Genomic DNA, 19132 nt, shown 5'->3' on the forward strand with positions numbered 1-19132 from the left:
TACAGCTCTTCAGACTCTGCTGTCCAGCTAGGGGTGTAGAATTTCCGTTTGCCCCGTGGAATAGAACGTTGAGCGCTCTTAACCAGTAGCCTGCTAAATCTGGTTATATTCTCGGACTTGGGAGGAATGGCAGGGCAGACCTGCTCGATACCTCCTTGGTGATACAGGTTCCTCAAAAATATTCAATTAAGAAATTTCTAAAAATTGATTGAAAACAACAAATTCTATTTGTTAATCGATTATTCCCAATCACATTATATCAAAATTGATCCTGCAACCTTTTAAAATATTTTATTGTATATATGGAGCAGGTTTGCAATATATATCTTGGTTCATAGAGTGGAGGTCAGATAAAGCATACTGTGCTTGCAAAATTAAAAGTTTGTGCTCCTCTTTTCTGATTTTAAGCAAAATGTTGACATTTGAGTTTCAGGTTTCAGTTCTTAACGCTGGCACCTGTGCACAGCTTCAGTGACATCCCATTAGACAATCTGTTTATGGTCGACCACTGGCATATTTTCCTTTTTTCCTTTTTATTTCAAAGTGATCGAAATGCTATGGAATTAGAAATAAATCATAGCCAGTTTTCAGATTGGGTTATTTGAACCAAACATAGAACAACGTACCTACAACTCAATGGCAGATCTCTACAAATGGTGTACTGTTCATAGTGTATGTCTACCACCTTTGTTAAATTGTAGATATTTATTAGAATATGAAATTTTTGAGTTTTTAGGTGCTTTAGAACAATGAGCCCCAGCAAAAAATTTTAAATATTAGGGCTTGTTATCAATCTCTTTGAGCTCTCTTCTTTTGATATTTATGAACACATGACAAAATTGCATATTGATAGGTTTCCTATCTTAGAATTTATTAATTGCTTTTTGTATTGGTGTATTTCCAGGTAGGGCCTCGCTACAATGCTCTCCATGCCTGTGTGTTTATGGGACAGTTGGCTTCGTGCAAACTCATCATGAAATATCTGTGTGATATCGACTTCCTTCAGAGAATGTATGAGACAAAGGAGAGGGCGGAGAGCTACTCCAGACGATTGGTTGACCTTTATCTCAACACACCAGAGAAAATGGTATGCTGTAATTATTAGTATTCCTTAATAGCCATAAGGGTTTAACCTGATTTCGGTAGAATTTAACAATTAAAATGTTTGCTTCCATTTGGATAAGTTGTTTGTATCTAGCAAGGTATTTTTTTGTCAGATTTATCGGATCCAGTTACAAATCACTGCAAAGACTTGAGCATTTATACAGGGGTATATCCAATAATGCACTGAAAGTGACACCTAATTTGTAGGACAGGACATGATGCCTGGTATACGATATTACAATTTTTTTCTGGCAGAAACAACACTATTAATGAATGCCAGGTACTATTTTACACTTGAGCATGGTGAGAGAATGTGAGTACAAAGCCTTTTCCAAGGACTCAACAATGCCCCCACTCAAAGCAGGACTCGAGCCGAGTGTCATACCAACAAGTTCACATGGCCCACATAGTGGGTCTGAAATTTCTTGGGTGTGAGTTTAGTGCCCTATCAATTTTGTCACATTGACTTCCATTCATGAATCAGCTGGGCGAGAGGAGAGAAAATAATAACTTTATTTTCAATTAATGTGTATTGCATGTATTAGAGTACAGTCCTGATGCTTTGGGGATGAGAGATTCCAAAATTATCGCCCTTACTGGACATGCCCAAATTTATTACTACTTTGGGAAGTAATTTTGCTATACTACATTGGTATGTGTTTGTTTATGCCATCAGTTATAACAGGATGAGTCAAATTGCTGTTGTATGTTTTCAATTAATATTTTATGGTAGATATTTAAGACTATTGTTCGGGTAAGCCCATGAGATTGCGAGGGGTTATTCATTCTTGGATCGAAATGTTTCAACTCAAATAGTGATGATGACATTGAAATTTTAATAAAATAAAATAGATATTATGACCTTGTTGTTAAATCCTTCAATCTTATGTAGTCCAATCGCAGACAGAATTTAAATAACTGGTGTCATCTTTTAAATGAAACCTTAAGTGTGTCAAATTTATTATTGACATAAAACTTTAACTTTTTTTTTGGGAGCATTTCACCACACTTCTTCTATTCCAGTTGATAAATGTTGGTAAATCCATCATTAATGGTACTTTGTGGTTTGTATTTAAGGAGCAGAGGAATAAGAGGAAGAAAAAGAAATTAAAGCCGATTTTTGTTAAAATTGTGATATATTTAACCTATTTAAAAGGGGCGTCATTTTTAAGTAAACAGTAAGGATTGTAGAATGTCACTTTAAAGGTGGTGAGAAAATGACGTTACACCTGGGTTTATTTTTCTTCCATTCACCATTTTCCAGTTGAACAAAACTCCACTCCATTTTGCCAGTGAGAAAGGATTAGTAGAAATTGTGGCTTTTCTTGTCAGCTTTAATGCTTGTGATCGGCTTTTACAAAACACAAAGGTAAGATTGATTTTAATTTTCCATTTATGTGCTTTGTCAGAAGCATGTGATTTTTGCATAGCTGCCAACTGTCATGATAAAATCTGGACTGTCCCGATTTGGCAATCAGAGAAAATGTTAAAGAAACCAAAATTGGACTGCTTATGTGTATGAAATGATCCATGCATGTCCCCGGATTATGGTTTTTTGACTAGCAAATTAAAACAAGGAACAGAAAAAACTCTAAATCTAGGTCATATTATATAATATTCCAGCCATACTGCTATTTTGGGTCATGACGGTATTGTGCATTAGGGTGTCCCGTTTGAAAGTTGGCAGCTATGAATTAGAGAATTATGAGGAGAGAGAATTCCCATGTATGGAGTTGTTTTTAAAACATTTTAATAAAAAAAATTAAAAAATTCTGTATACCAAATATTTTCTGGAAATATACATAAACTTGAAATTGTATCACTTCATCTATCCGTCTTGTGTATATATAATTACTTTTATTTTGATTTATTATTTGTTCACACTAATATTGTCTTTATTTTATTTTTTATTTTCTTCTATGCTGATGTAGAAGTTCAATGTCTGGATTGTTCATTGTTTCTGTATTCATGTAAATTAAATTTACTTGTAGTATTTAATTTAGCAATTTCAGAAGCAGATAGTTTATAAATAACAACAATACTTTCTTGATTGTTGTTGTCATTTTTCATTAACATAACCACTCAATTCATAATTCAAGACAGAGATAGTTGAAGGGAAGAATATAAAGAAATGTTTTATATGATAGCAAAAGTTATTGATTAATACATACGATATAACAATAGCTTCATACTTTTAGTATAGAGTCGTGTGAACTTGTGATACTCATTGTTATCTTCACTCCTTCTTTTCTCATATTCTCCATTTCTAAAGTTTAATGCGAATGGTCAGTGAGCTCATGAATATTTTTTTGGTGTGATTTTAGAATACATTACAGCTAATGAACATCCGGAAAAGGGTTCTTGTGCCAGTTACTTTTTAAAAACATTTAACGTGTGCACAGTAATACTCAGTTTGCTAGAGTCTGACAGTATACATGAAGAGGGATAGGGAGGTTGAAAGAAGATGAATTGCCGAAGAAGGAGAAAATGCAGAGGAGGAAGATGAAGGAGAAGATGCAGAGGAGGATGACGAAGAAGATAGAGGAGTGTTGAAGAAGGAAAAGAAGCAGATGAGACCATTATGGTCTAAAAGTCAACTCACCCAGAGATAAAAGTTCTTTGTCAAAGATGTATCCTTTACTGCCTCTAGGCGACGTGTCCGGTGCCCAACTGCGTCGCCTGTGGGTATGGGTGCTATCCAACCGTGATAAGCTGTTGCTGATGAGTTTGTCCTCTACTTTCTGGAACTCTTGGGATTTACGAGTCCTGTTCCGATCCAACTCTGGGACGTTGGTCGCACTGTGGCTGGGGTGGAGGTTAAAACGTTCAGGGACATCAAGGCTGACGGTGCCTTTAAGTTTATTGCCAGTACTCCGGCCTATAGTATTTGAGAGCTTTTGCCGTTGGACCAGGTTTAGAGATTGTGGGTGGTTAGGAATCGTCCTTTGGGAGCAATCACCATTACTTGACAGCTGTCCAAAAATTGTTCTATCGTTTGAATTGTGATTCATGTAATTATTTATGTAGCCATTATTGAGATTATCTGTGAAATCGTCATCCTCGATTTCATTTTCATTATTTAATGTGAATTTTGTTTTTGAAGGTGAATTTGTGTCATCTTCGGGTGAACACGTGTCGTCCTCAGATCGAACTTTGATAGAAGGCACTTCGAGACTAGAGCAGCGCTGGCCCTGTTTGTCAAGTTTTGATTTTTGTGGGTCTGTTTTGTCACCTAAACTCACAGTAGCTCTGAGAGGTATCCTTTGCCGATTAGCCATAACCTGTTTATGTAATACCTTTGCAGTTTTCTTGAGTTCCTTCGGTGACTTTGGAGAGACTGTGTTGTGATTTTGATGATGATGGTCCTCCATTTTCGTCTGCCTTTGGAGTGGAAATCTGTCTGTTTGGTTTGGGGCATAGGGTACTGTTTGTTGCTTTGTGTTTGAGTTATTGTCGCTGAGGCTGCTCGCTGAACTTTGTTCCACTTCCAAGACAGCTGGTTGTTCTTGTTGCTGAAATACAGTCGTTCCTGCATCATTTGCACTAAATGCTGGCGTGGGTATGCTGCTTCGTGTAACATAATTACTCCCAAAGGAATATTGTCTTTCAAGCACTTTGTTTTTGGTTCGTTGTTCTGTCTCACTCCACGATCTGTTTAGAGGTATGGATGATGTTGGTGAAGATCTGGTTGTGGTTTTATTGGTATCATTTGTCACAGGTATTTCATTTGTCAATATCTGTTCGTTCAATTGTCCTGATGGTTTTTCTTGTCCTCCAATCGAATTTGATGACTCCAGCGAAGATTTTCTTAAGAGTTGCCTGTTCAGGTCATCACTGTTTATGCTGGAGTTCAAGGGATCTTCGTCCATTTTGTCGATTTGTATTCCCTTTAACTCGTCATCATCATCCTCTGTAGCATTATTGCTTTGAATCGCCTTCTTGTGCCCTGTCTTATGTGGCAACATGGGCTGGTGTGTTGGGCTCGCCATGGTGGTGACAATATTCAAATTTGTCTCATTTACTTCCAGCGAAGTTGTCCCATCCTATTTGATGATGCCTCTATTATCCCTAAGTTATTTCAGCGCCTTTATTCATGGTTGATGATTTGATGTCTATCTGGCGATAAAAGAGATAATGTTCAATGATTACAATGCGTGTTGTCTGTGCGTAATGAATGATTAATAGTAATAAAATCATTGTATGTGATTTTGTATTTATTTTTGTATACATATATTTATGACTTTATTTGTTTATTTATTTATATTTTTCTATTTTAAAATTATTTATTTTTTTGTATTTAGTTATTCAATTATTTATTTTAACAGTTTAGAAAACTGCTTTCTTCATATTAAAGGCATGATAATGTAGGTCAAACTTCATTATCCTTTAACTAATTTCCTATTCTTAATTTATCATGAAATAATAATATTATTAATGATAATAATAATAATAAAAGTTTCAGATTGTGTCACATGTATTAGGCAATGTAAATTGCTTATAAAAATCTTGAAAAGTGTGTATAAGACAGTGCTGGGCAAAGCAGAATTACATAAAGATAAAGTCATGTCAAAAATTCGGCCTGAATTGACTAGAAGATTTTTGTCTTGTATTTTTTATTTTCCACTTTGTCTTCCACTGTTTGGTAAAAAAAAAAAAAAAAAATACAAATTCAGATTTTTATCTTGCATCAGAATTTTTCACTTTCATAATTTTCAAATTAAATTACGGTGTGTGTGTGTGTGTGTGTGTGTGAGAGAGAGAGAGAGAGAGAGAGAGAGAGATGTAGTGAGACAATACGTCTAGTCTGTGAATGCCATACTTTAAGCCAATTGATTTTCTTATTATGAGCCAGAAATATCTGACCTTATTTAACTATATATTGGTTTTGATGTTAAACCGATTGAACCGGGAAATCGTGGCCTGTCTGAATCAGCTTGTAATCTTATTATTTCACGTTGAGTCTAAAAAGGTCTGCGTGGATGATAAAGTGTCAGACAATGCACATTGAACAATACGGGAAAAAAATAAACATCAAAACAAACAACTATCATTTATGTGCCAGTCCTCTCTCTCCCTCTCTCTCTCTCTCTCTCTCTCTCTCTCTCTCTCTCTCTCTCTCTCTCTCTCTCTCCTTTTTTTTTTTTGGTATATATATTTATTTATCGTCATTGTCAATCTAATTGATAAACCTTCAATTCATGCATCCCCCTACCCATCAACCTTCCCTCCCAGGATTTCACCACCTACACCTACACAGACAGTTCCATGAAAAGTGCCCTAACGCCCATTGAGGTAAGGAACATTTTTTCATATCGGTGACTTTTAGCGACACGAATCAACGCGCCGTTAGACGATGATGATGAGGTAGTGCCATTAGGATTCCATCAATGTATTAATGGATCACGTGATCTTGTAAGCCTATAAGTTCGTTGGTCGTGTTGATACAAGTCACTAACAGAAAATAATTTCAAAACAAGATACAACCTCCACACCTCAACATTTAGAAACACTAACAAAAAAACATCCACAAAACTCAGCGAACATATTTGGAAATTAAAAGACAACAAAATAGACCACAACATTTCATGGAAAATTTTATCTAAAGCAACAGGATACACACCAACATCAAAACAATGTAGCTTATGCCTGGAAGAAAAATATACTATAATCAAACAACCTCATGAAGCCACACTCAACATGAAAAGTGAGATCTACGGAAAGTGTCCCCATCGGCGCAAATTCCTCTTAATTGACTTCAAACCGGAACCACTTCAAGAAACAACAACAGTCAACAAAACAACTCAGTCCTGAAGATGGCAAATTAAGCCTGAAACATTGATGTAGACTGCCCCAAACATTGTGGTAAATATTTTAAATAATAATTCGCTCCATTACTACATGTCGAGCACTTTTCGTACCATATTTGTATCAAACACGATTCAATATCTATCTAGCTAGCTAGCTAGCTAGCTACCTACCCACCTATTTAATTCATTCATTCCTATCTTGAACTGGGCCATCTACTATTCAATTCTAACATCAACCTCCTTGCCACTCATATGCCCATATAATATGTTGAATAAACTCGTAAGGCGCCGTAAAAGCCAATAGATAATAAATAAATCAATATGACACCCATTTTATTCTCACCCCTCTAACCACAGCCCTTCCCCGCTCGCACTAATGTTCTGACCCCTAGATGCTACTTACATCCATCCCTTCCCACTTTTCTGTGGCAACCCCACCCTCATTCCTTCAGCATTCTACGTGTTCATGCATTCAAACACCCCTCCTGCATCTCCCCTGTCTGCCCCTAACGCTTTCTGACGTTTTTATGTTTGACCATAACATACACACAATTTATCCCTAACCTGCCAACCCTCTACTATTTGTTGTCATTCCCGATTTTCATAATTTTCAGCTATTTTCCCGATTTTTTTATTGAAAATAAAAAAAATCTATCACCAGTCATCATCATCAGCACCATCACTATCATCACCACCACCACCATCACCATCTTCTTCTTCTTCTTCTTCTTCTTCTTCTTCTTCTTCTTCTTCTTCTTTTTCATTTAAGTCCCAAGAATTTTCCCGATATTATATCTGAAAAGCGGCCAAGTCTGATATCCTAAGCTGCTAACTGCTCCCATTCGTATTCGTCCCATTTAGGGTATGAGTCTTAGAAGTAGAAAATAAACCAGTAATTTCCTTTCTTTCTTTTCTTTCCTTTTTTTTTTTTTTTGTTACTAAGACTATCATCATTTAAAAAAATAATGTCATCGCTTTTGTTTATACTGTAACAACTGATTCCTACTGTTACTAATGTTGTTGCTGCAGGAACTACTACCACTACAACAATTACTACTACTACTACTACTACTACTACTACTACTACTACTACTACTACTACTACTACTACTACTACTACTACTACTACTACTACTACTTCTTATATTACTACTACTACTACTACTACTACTACTACTACTACTACTACTACCACCACTACTACTACCACCACTACTACTACTACTACTACTACTACTACTACTACTACTACTACTACTACTACTACTACTACTACTACTACTAGTACTACTAGTACTACTACCACCATATTTTTGATCACTTTACTTGATTATTCCCCTCTGTTACCAATTTTCAAAGTCTAAACATTGGCATGTCTGTACAAATTTCTCTCTTATCGATTATCACTTGCGTATCGTACATCATAAATCATCAATTCTCTTTAAAGAAAGTATTAGTATTGAATTGTACTTTTTATGTACTTTGCAATCTCTGGTAGTTAATTTAGTCAGACAGACGTTATACGGCGGGATGGGGGGGGGGGGGGTGATGCATTGGCAGCGAGATGTTTATCGTGTATTTATTTGTTCTTGGGTGATTTGTGGTTTAGCGGATAGACACTTCCATATCTACCCTCAGAACATGCCAAACAGTCGAATCGACCAACCCCACAGTTTGTAACTATGCTGATAGCTTTCCTCGGATCCCGGAAATTTCGCGGAAATTCCCGGATTTGGAGTCAGAGGAGGAATTTCCTCTTTTTATAAAATTACATTTTCCTCAATCAAATGCACTGGCATTAAGAGACTACTAGATGTGTTGTGGAACAAATAAATGCAATTTCCCAATTTCCTGTAGTTAGGGTATCAATGATAGTGTATCATCTCAATAGGATTCAATAGTCTGATGTCACGTGCGCCCAGCAATCAGCAGCTTGGTTCTAAACAAAGAAAAACGGTACTCGGTATTCTTCATGCTGGCGAGAACTTTTACATCTGTCATGTGATCAGAATGTATAAGACTCAAAACATGATCAGATGTTTTTCTCCCCTGGATACGCTTTTATGCTCGCCGGAGAAGTATTTCATAAGGGAGGTAATGGAGATAATGGCGTCCGCCATTGTTCCGATGGTTTAGAACCAGTTACTATGCGTCATTACGAAGGAAGTGACGTCCCGACTGTTGAACCATACTGCTCTATAAGTGGAAGTTAGTGTAGTAAAAATGAGTCTTAACATTTGTCAAAGCTGCTTTCCTCCTTTTCCACTTTTTGTCACCATCAGCACTCTTTTGAGAATTTATCACAATACTTGGAGGCAGTGATGATAATAATTTATTTCATTAATACACCTGACAGCATCCATCTTTTAGGCGAATGCGCTTATCTCCGATTGTGTCCCTAAGTTGTGTTCAACACATTGATATTATACAGTCAATGATCAGGGGACTGAATCAGAAGGCAAACACATCCACTCATTATATATATTTCCAGAGCCTTTGTTAAAATTGTGAGTAATGCTTTTGATCTGTGGGGCCGATTGTCCCAGGTAACAGGCATGCACTGAAGTTGCCTGTGGACGCTATTTCTTATTGGTTGGTGATTGATGAGCTCTTAAGCTCATCTGTATGTCTGTTTTTCCGCCCACCTTTTCTCTCGCTGAGTGTCTCTCCCTTTCTCTTTCACGGTATGTCTGTCTTTCCATCCCTCCCTTCATTCTCCCCCCCTCTCTCTATATCTCTTCCCTCTCTCTCTCTCTCTCTCTCTCTCTCTCTCTCTCTCTCTCTCTATGTCTGTCTGTCTCTATCTATCTATCTATCTATCTATCTATCTATCTATCTATCTATCTATCTATCTATCTATCTATCTATCTCTCTTCCCCTTCTCGACATCTCTCTCTATCTATATCTCTCCCCCCCCCCCTCTCTCTCCCTCTTACTTTTAATACCTTTCCTTTCCCTTCTCTCTTTCTCTATCTCACTTTCATTCTCCCCTTTCTCACTCCTTGTCCTTTCTCTCTCTCCACCAAACCATCCCCCCCCCCCCCCAAAAAAAAAAAAAAAATAAAAAAAATAATCCCCACCATTATTACCATTATTAAGCTTTTTATATCGATGCACGTCAGGAGAAAATATTATTTCGTTTCGCAGCCAAAAAGACCAATAACAATATTAAGAGGAACTTTTTAGTTAATCCGAATGACGTCATCTGTCTTCATCCGTTTGTCAATATTTATTTTCGAATTTCAAACTTATAAACCGCTTTTTTCACATTCCAACCGCTTCGAAATGTGTAAGCTGATTATGGCAAGTGTGAAAATATCGTTCTTGCTTTAATATCGTTTCTCTCTATCTCTCCCTCTCCAAATCCCTCTTTCAATCTCCCTCTCCCTCTGTTACTCTTTCTCTCTTTATCTATCTGTCTATCTATCTCCCCCCCTCCCCCCCCCTCTCTCTCTCTCTCTCTCTCTCTCTCTCTCTCTCTCTCTCTTTCTTTCTTTCTATTTCCATATTTCTCTCTTTCTCTCATTCAAATCCGCCTTTTCTTTTCTCTTCATCTCACCAAGTTGCACTCTTAAAAAAAAAAAAAACACCATTGGTTAACATTTTTCAGAAGTACTCTCATCATCAATATCATCGTCATCATCATCATCATCACCCCCATCATCACCAATCATCATCATGATCATGAGATAAACAGTAATAATACCCCCTCCCCTAAAACACACATATCTCCTCCCCCACGGTCCATTATTACCTGACAACCTCCGACCCCCACCCCCCACACATACACACACCAGGTCATCTCCGTACACAACCATGAGTCAGTAAGGCAGATCGATTAGAATAAATGAGTGTAACGTCATTTCAACCAAACTCTAACAAAGCACTTTTTTCTTTTTCTTTTTTCTTTCAATCTGGCAACATTAAAAAAAAACAACTGGTGATTAGAATGAGTCTCAACCTGCTAAAATATCAAGCCTGAGATTTCATAGATGTTGATTAAAACGTTTTAATATTAACTTGTTGAGTGTTGAGGCGTCGCCTTTGTAAACTTGGGGGTCTCGATACTCAGTTGGTAGAGCACTCGCTTCACACGCAAAGGGACCGAGATCGATCCCGGGTGCAGTCGAGATTTTTTCTGACCCCCTTGTCCACCCAGTGGTGATTGGGTAGATGGGACTCTTAGTTCTGGCGGAAAGTACTTTGCGATAGAGTAGCGTCCTATCCAAAGGATAGCAAGCAATTGCTATTGTCCATTTCACGCTATTGAAACCGGGATGAACTCCGGCTCCATGGGCCTCATGGCTCTGAAGGACTACTACTTTTTCTTCTTCGTTGTAAACTTAAGGCCTGTTACTGACCAACAAATTACGTCACAAAAGAAGACGACTATCAGAAAACGAAAGTAAAAAGCGAGTTGTTAGAACCACTTAAGGAGATAACCGATTTTATTGGTTGAATTATTGATTATTTTATGCAGATTTAAAAAAAAATAATAATTTGGGGGGGGGGGGGTGTTAATATCAGGCTATGGGTTTACGAAGGCTACGGGTTGAGGTCAAATTAAGAGATTGATATTTGAATTATCTCTTGGCGTTATGGTCTTGTGGTATGACACTCGCTTTTGGATCGGAAGGTCATGGATTCGAGCCTCGTTCGAAGCATAGTTGAGTCCTTGGAAAAGACTCTTTACTCACCTTCTCTCACGTACTCAGGTGTAAAATGAGTACCTGGCCGTTAACAGCGTTGTCTCAGTCGGAAAAAAATTGTATTATCGCCTAATAGGCGTCATGTCTCGTTCTTTGTGTTACGTGTTGCTGTTTGTCGGGGACCGTTTGTAAAGCGCTTTAAGCACTTTTAGTGGATATTGCGCGATATAAAAGCTCAAATAAAAGCTAAAATCTTTGAAGTATCTTGCCGGCCAAAATTTCAAAAAGGTGTTTACTTTTGATCAAAAGCGCGACAGATTACTTATCTCATGCACTGTACGTGATGACCCTCCTTGCGTTACAATCATAATATTATGGCATTGTCGTGTCTCATTATCCAAGATGATGTACACGCCCCCCCCCCCCCCACCCCACCCCTCCCATCGTCCCCACAAACAAATAAATAAACAATAAAAAAAAAGAACCAATAAAAAAAACTGTTTCATTCACATCTTTTCAGATTTCTAGCAGACACCAATGCAAACTGGCAACAAGCAAGCCATCGGCATACATCTTTCATATTGTTTGAGAGTAGAATCGAAGCTCGCTTTGAAAGAGTTAAGAAGTTAAAGCAGTGCATTAGTCGTTGATGCTGTCACTTTCTTGGAGGGTGAATTCAGAATTCCCAAAGGCAGTGTATAAATGTCCTGTTTTGAGTGGGAAAGTGGAGAGATAGGGTGAGGCGATACTCCCAAATTAACGAGTGAGACGGAAGTGACGCAAGGAGAGATGGCGTGAGAGAGAGTGGATGTTGGTTTTTAGAGAGAGAGAGAGAGAGAGAGAGAGAGAGAGAGAGAGAGAGAGAGAGAGAGAGAGAGAGAGAGAGAGAGAGAGAGAGAGAGAGGCATTTGTCTTACTGAAGTCGTACCCTATCCTATTGTCTATTTCTTATAGTCTCAGCCTAAAATTCACAATTTCCCTCGTTCTCCTTCTGTCTCCCTCTTTCCGTCTTTCTCTCTCTCCCCCCCCCCTCTCTCTCTCCTCCTCCTCACCCCCCCTCTCTCTCTCTCTCTTTCCCACCCTTTACTCTCTCTTCCTCCCTCCTTACCCCCCTTTTCCTAGAACAGGAAACATCATCAAGCCATTTCTTCAAGACAAAAAGGGCCTCTATGAAATTATCAACAAAGAGCTAAATGAGTTTTTCAATAACATTATCTTTCGTCAGGCATTCTCCTGAGTCAACGGACGGGTTTTTAATTTATTATTTAATTCCATTTACAACACTGCCCCCCCCCCCCACACACACACACACCCACCCACCCCCCGTCTCACCCCGTCCTCCTCACCCCAATGAGAGATTGATAGAGATATAGATAGATAGCTTGAGAGAGAAAGAAATAAGATAGAGAGAGAGGAGGAGGAGAGAGAGAGAGAGAGAGAGAGAGAGAGAGAGAGAGAGAGAGAGAGAGGGGGGGGGTAGGCGTGGTAACAATATCTATTAGTTGTTGGTTAGTTGGCATGGAGTCATCCATTCCTTGGACACTGAGGTCCCTTAGGAGTTGTGTGTATTTCCTGTTTTCCTATCGACAGACACAAGGTTATAGGGCGTGGTGGTGGGGATGATATGGATAGGAGGTTGAAAGACTGTGGTGGAGGTATTAGTGGGATTACCGTTAGCGTTAGGTTTTTGACCAATCAAATCACGGGATTTGTGGCACACATACTCGGACAAAAATAGCTGTTTGCCTACAAACAATAGAGTGAATGTTATTGACGTCAATCATCTCTTTGTTATTGTTTTTTTTTTCAATGCCATTTGGGTGATTTGCGCTCACCATATACTTTCAATAAAGTTCCAAAGTCGTGACGTCACTTCCTCATAATAACGCTCACAGCAGCAGCCAAAAGTGGTTCCTCTTGGAAATCGGGCAAATCGACAGGTCTCCCTCTCCGGGCGGGATGTTGACAATCAGGTGCAAAACATTGAACCGTTTTTTGCAAAGAAAAATTCGATCAATTTGGTTTTTGAAAAGCAAATTATGTTCACTTAGTAAAGACCTGGTTGTGTTTGTTGTGTGTGGAACCAAAAGGGCCGTTGGTAGACAGTTGCGACGTTGCACTCTTTGTCTCTATTAGACTATAAATGTTTAAGGTTACACATAGTTTTGTGTGTTTGTATGAGTGATCAGGTGGTGAAAAGAACATTTAAATTTAATTAAAAAAAAAAAAAAAGAACAAAACAAAAAACAACAAATCAAACTGAAACCATAGTCATCTTGTACTTGCCTATCACCCGAAGCAATCAACCCCAAAGTTTGTCAATATTTGTGCGGCTATGTGGTCTCGTGATATGACACTCGATTTTGGATCGAAAGGTCATGGATTCGAGCCTCGCCCGGCGCATGGTGAGTCCTTGGAAAAGGCTCTTTACTCACATTCTCTCATCGTACTCAGGTGTAAAATGAGTACCTGGCCGGGTCGTTAACAGCGTTGTCTATGTCGGAAAAAAATTGTAATATCGCCTAACAGGTGGCAGGTCTCGTTCTACATGTTACGTGTTGCTGTTGGTCTAGGACCCCTTGTAAAGCGCTTTGAGCACGTTTAATGGATATTGTGCTGTATAAAAGCTTACGTTTTTTTGTTGTTGTTTTATATTTATCACAATAATTTTAACACACCGATGAGGAAATTGCATTGCGACACCTGATAACGCCATGTATTTTTTTTCCAATCACCTGTGTTAAAATTATGAGAGATGCTCACGATCTAAGGGCTGATTGGTTCCTTATGACAGCGAATTTACGATAGCTATGGGCTATGACTTAATCACATACCATCGATACTGATTCATAATATGTGCAGTTCGCTGAGTTTAGCAATCATTGCTTTTGTTTACTGAATATTGACTGTTCGGGCTATCTCTGGTTATGTTCCCTTTCACGTCGAGTTCATGAAATATATATATATATATATATATATATATATATATATATATATATATATATATATATATATATATATATATATATATAGAGAGAGAGAGAGAGAGAGAGAGAGAGCACATTATATGATAATGATGCAGAATTAGAATCCTATTGTTTCATCACGAGAAGGTTTTAACAAGATTGTGTTTCCGTCCCGGAAGTGAAGGGGGGATAACCCCGTCGGCATTTATGTCTATTGTCATTAAGATAATATGATAACCCTTATTGCATTTGTTGCCTTTGCTGCATCTTTGTCGTTCTTATCGTCGTCCTCATCTTACCTAATTTTATCATCATCATCATCATCATCATCATCATCGTTATTATTATTATCATCATTATCATCATTGTTTATATTTTTCTTCTTCTTCTTCTTCTTCTTCTTCTTCTTCTTCTTCTTCTTCTTCTTCTTCTTCTTCTTCTTCTTCTTCTTCTTCTTCTCCTTCTCCTTCTTCTTCTTCTTCTTCTTCTTCTTCTTCTTCTTCTTCTTCTTCTCTTCTTCTTTTATTATTATTATTATTATTATTATTATTATTATTATTATTATTATTATTATTATTATTATTATTATTATTATTATTAATGTTGTTATCATGAGAAAACATCTTTTTGAGGCAAATCTCACCCGCATTGACTGGGATGAAACATTTGGAACGCATGAAATAGCAAGGGACCTATCAGAACGATAGGAGATCACGATCATTATCATCTATTTCACAAAACAGTCAAAAGCTTTCAGCCATTAACATTCCAGACTTCACCAACAATTAAAAAAAAAAAAAACGTACATTCTACCAGGCTTCACTACATTTTCAAATTCCATCAGCCATTCGCAAGAACAAGCAAGAGTTGATCCTGATGCTTAAAATTAAATTTTAAGTTAAGACCTTAAAATTGAGCCAAAATCGATATCCTCGTTGAGGAGATTGGGGGGGGGGGGGGGGGGGGGGGGGGTTCCGATAGCTCAGTTGGGAGAGTACTCGCTTCATACGCAAAGGAGCCGAGATCGTGTGTCTAAAAATAATAAGAGCTGAGTAATGTCAATTTCGTTCCTCCCATGTTCTTATTTCGTGTAATCAATAAGAAGATTAGAACGAGCACGTCTTGATTCTATCTTAACATTCACATTTCATCGTCGACGGACCGGAACAGGAAATGCAGTGAGAACAATGGATGCCTGAAATTGAGGTCTGCTTGTTTCGGAAACGATGTGTGAGTCGGGGTGTGGTTTTAATTTACACATGCATCGGAGGTTATGGACAATTCGTCTATCTGACTGTATGCATCTGCCTGTTTATCTGTCCGTCCGTTCATCCATCTATCTATCTATCTATCTATCTATCTATCTATCTATCTATCTATCTGTCTGTCTGTCTGTCTGTCTGTCTGTCTGTCTGTCTGTCTGTCTGTCTGTCTGTCTTGTCTATCTATCTATCTATCTATCTATCTATCTATCTATCTATCTATCTATCTATCACTCTCTCTCTGTATATATATATATATATATATATATATATATATATATATATATATATATATTATATATATATATATATATGGATAATCTTTCTGTACGTCCCCTCACTCCTTCCTTTCCATGCCTTTCCATCCCCGAATCATGATAAGCGCGTTCAATACGTTATGATGAATACTAAAGCTGGCCAGCACAAAGGGGTGATTATTCTGCATTGTCTATAATATAATAATATATATTATATTCCGTGTTATATAATATACAGATAGGCCTGAAAGATTATATTATGAATTGACGTTGATGAGGTGAGGTGGATAAAAGCTAATACACAATGGCTATTTCTTTTTTGTTTTGTACGGATGGTTCTTGTGTAAGCTAAAGCCTGGTTTGGTTCGATGTGAGATGTTGTTGGGAAGGTTATTGTCGTTGTCATGTTTATCTTTATCACTGCATCTGTATCGTTATCACCAACGATTGAAGTGGGTATTATTGCCCTGTTTGTGGGTGAAAGAGAGAATTGCGTCAACGACTTAATGAGGCAAGGTGAACGGTTTTTGTCCATGTGTGGCATTAACATTATAACGCCACACACTCCGACACGAAATGTATATATATGTATATATATATATATATATATATATATATATATATATATATATATATATATATATATATATGTATTTATATATATGTATTTATATATACATTATTAACAATAATTTTAATTTATTTATATATGTTTACCGCTCCTTTACCATTAAGTCGAGCAATTTTATCTCGTGGTTTTTATTTATAAACTTTATATATATATATATATATATATATATATATATATATATATATATATATATATATATATATATATATATATATAATATCGTTCATAACCAGTCATGTTTTATTTTCCACCCTCTGGAGTTACATTTTATAGTTAATACATGTAATTTTTCTTTTGTAAATATCGAAATATCGATTATTACCCTATCGTGGAATGATAATTTGTATCTGACATTTCACACTGATCCATTCATAGCCAATGGGATTAACTCGTTTATTTCCGTGACATTTTATGCGAAATCATTTCGTCACATTCAACACTTACTCCAGTTTTTCGTTTCTCGGTGAAATCTTAGATCCCACGACTTAAAATTGTAGCATCTCCTAAAACTAAATTTAAATTCATACATTGGTGATAGGCTTCTAATGAAATTAGGACCCACGATATGGAACGATCTCCCTCAGTCTATGAGATTTTCGAACTCTACAGAGATATTAACCCCCCCCCCCCACCCCCCAAAGAACCCCGCTTAAAATTATATCTTGTCACTAAATACTTCGACTAGATATCTACCTGATTGAATTTTAATGTATTTTATGTGACTTTGTCTATGTATTGAACGTTTTTGATGCCCTTTTCGTGTTCTTAATGTTTTGATATTGGTTGATTTGGTCTAGCAATGTTATTGTATCCTAGAAAAACAATGTTGTGTTGTTTTAGAAAAAAATCGTTAAGCGCATTTATGTTTCGACGAAAGGCGTTATAAAATATGCTTCTTCTTCTTCTTCTTCTTCTTCTTCTTCTTCTTCTTCTTCTTCTTCTTCTTCTTCTTCTTCTTCTTCTTCTTCTTCTCCTTCTCCTTCTTCTTCTTCTTCCTTCTCTTCTTCTTCTTCTTCTTCTTCTTCTTCTTCTTCTTCTTCTTCTTCTTCTTCTTCTTCTTCTTCTTCTTCTTCTTCTTCTTCTTCTTCTTCTTCTTCTTCTTCTTCTTCTTCTTCTTCTTCTTCTTCTTCTTCTCCTTCTTCTTATTGTTTTTATGAACGAGAATGTGTTTGTGTGTGCGTGTGTGTTTGTGTATGTGTGTGTGTGTGTGTGTGTGCACAAAAACAAAAGCCTAAAGAAGTAATGGTGATGTTGATGATGATGGCGATGATGATGATTATCACAATGATGATGATGAAAATAATAAAAATCCCTGTTATCCCCCCCCCCCTTTTCCTCCTACCATATTCCATCGTTACCCTTAATCGGAATCGACTATCTTTTATTTATCGAAAAGATTATCCGTTCCATCGATGTGTCTATGATGGAAGACTAGCAAGGTAATCATTAGTTTAATCATTTCTCGTTCTTATATTTAGACCTGTAAATTCTCAGTCAATTAACTGAAATCAGTCAATTCGTCAAATTCAAATATTTTTAAAAAGGGAAGAAAGAAATGAATAAAGAATGAATTCACGAATCGTAGTCGATTGACTGTAAAGTTAACTAGGAATGTTCCACAGCCCCACGCATAGCTCATGGGCCGTTTATATTAATGATGGATATATATTGTCAAGGCTAAGCGACGCTTTTTAGAATTGCCGTGTCTGAACACACCCCAGTGTATTTTCACCATAGAATTAAACGAATGAGAATACGTACGAAGCCTAAAAAGTGTCCACCAATGAAAGCATTCAGCGCCATTTTGTTGTTGGCTGAGAATGTAGTAATTACCATTCATTCGGTATCTATGTCAACATAACGACACAAGAAAAACAACAAACAATATCAAAACCCACAATAAAATGTTTCAGAACTGTTGCGTATATTTATGGCACAACGAAGCTGTCAAAAATGAAGTTAGAGAATGTGTGTAATCATGTATTATAATAACCTGTAATGTGTTTTCCAACCACCACATCATCTACTACTACAACCACCACCACAATATTATCACTAACACTACTACTACAACCACCAGCCCCACATCATTATCACTACCACTACTACTACACCACCAGCAGCACATCATCATCACTACCACTACTACAATCACCACAACCACATCGTCATCACTACCACTACTACTGCAACCACCACCACCATATCATCATCATTACCACTACTACCACAACCACCACCACCACTACTACTACAACCACCACCACATCACTACCTCAACTACTACAACCACCACCACAATAGCATCACTACCACTACTACTACAACCACCACAACCACATCGTCATCACGACCACTACTACTACAACCACCACCATATCATTACCATTACCACTACTACTACAACCACATCTACCACCATATCATTACCATTACCACTACTACTACAACCACCA

The 19132-nt window shown here is 37.3% G+C and overlaps 2 protein-coding genes across 2 annotated transcripts in view; one reads left to right on the forward strand and one right to left on the reverse strand.

Annotated features, from left to right (window-relative positions):
* LOC144970693 (uncharacterized) overlaps window positions 1–19132 on the reverse strand; it is a 108285-nt gene that overhangs the window by 24958 nt on the left and 64195 nt on the right. Inside the window, exon 2 of the mRNA XM_078910594.1 lies at window positions 3707–5220. Within this exon, the coding sequence (XP_078766720.1) occupies window positions 3707–5093 (1387 nt within the window). The 5' untranslated portion in view covers window positions 5094–5220. The remainder of the gene's footprint in view (window positions 1–3706; window positions 5221–19132) is intronic.
* Window positions 1–19132, forward strand: part of LOC144970692 (uncharacterized) — a 106838-nt gene that overhangs the window by 9759 nt on the left and 77947 nt on the right. The window contains exons 6-8 of the mRNA XM_078910593.1: window positions 905–1087; window positions 2369–2473; window positions 6337–6396. Coding sequence (XP_078766719.1) covers window positions 905–1087; window positions 2369–2473; window positions 6337–6396 — 348 coding nt within the window. The remainder of the gene's footprint in view (window positions 1–904; window positions 1088–2368; window positions 2474–6336; window positions 6397–19132) is intronic.

Source organism: Berghia stephanieae, chromosome 4 (genome assembly GCF_034508935.2).
Source record: "Berghia stephanieae isolate SIO BIC M18660-M18661 chromosome 4, UCSD_Bste_1.3, whole genome shotgun sequence".
Taxonomy (NCBI): Eukaryota; Metazoa; Mollusca; class Gastropoda; order Nudibranchia; family Aeolidiidae; genus Berghia; species Berghia stephanieae.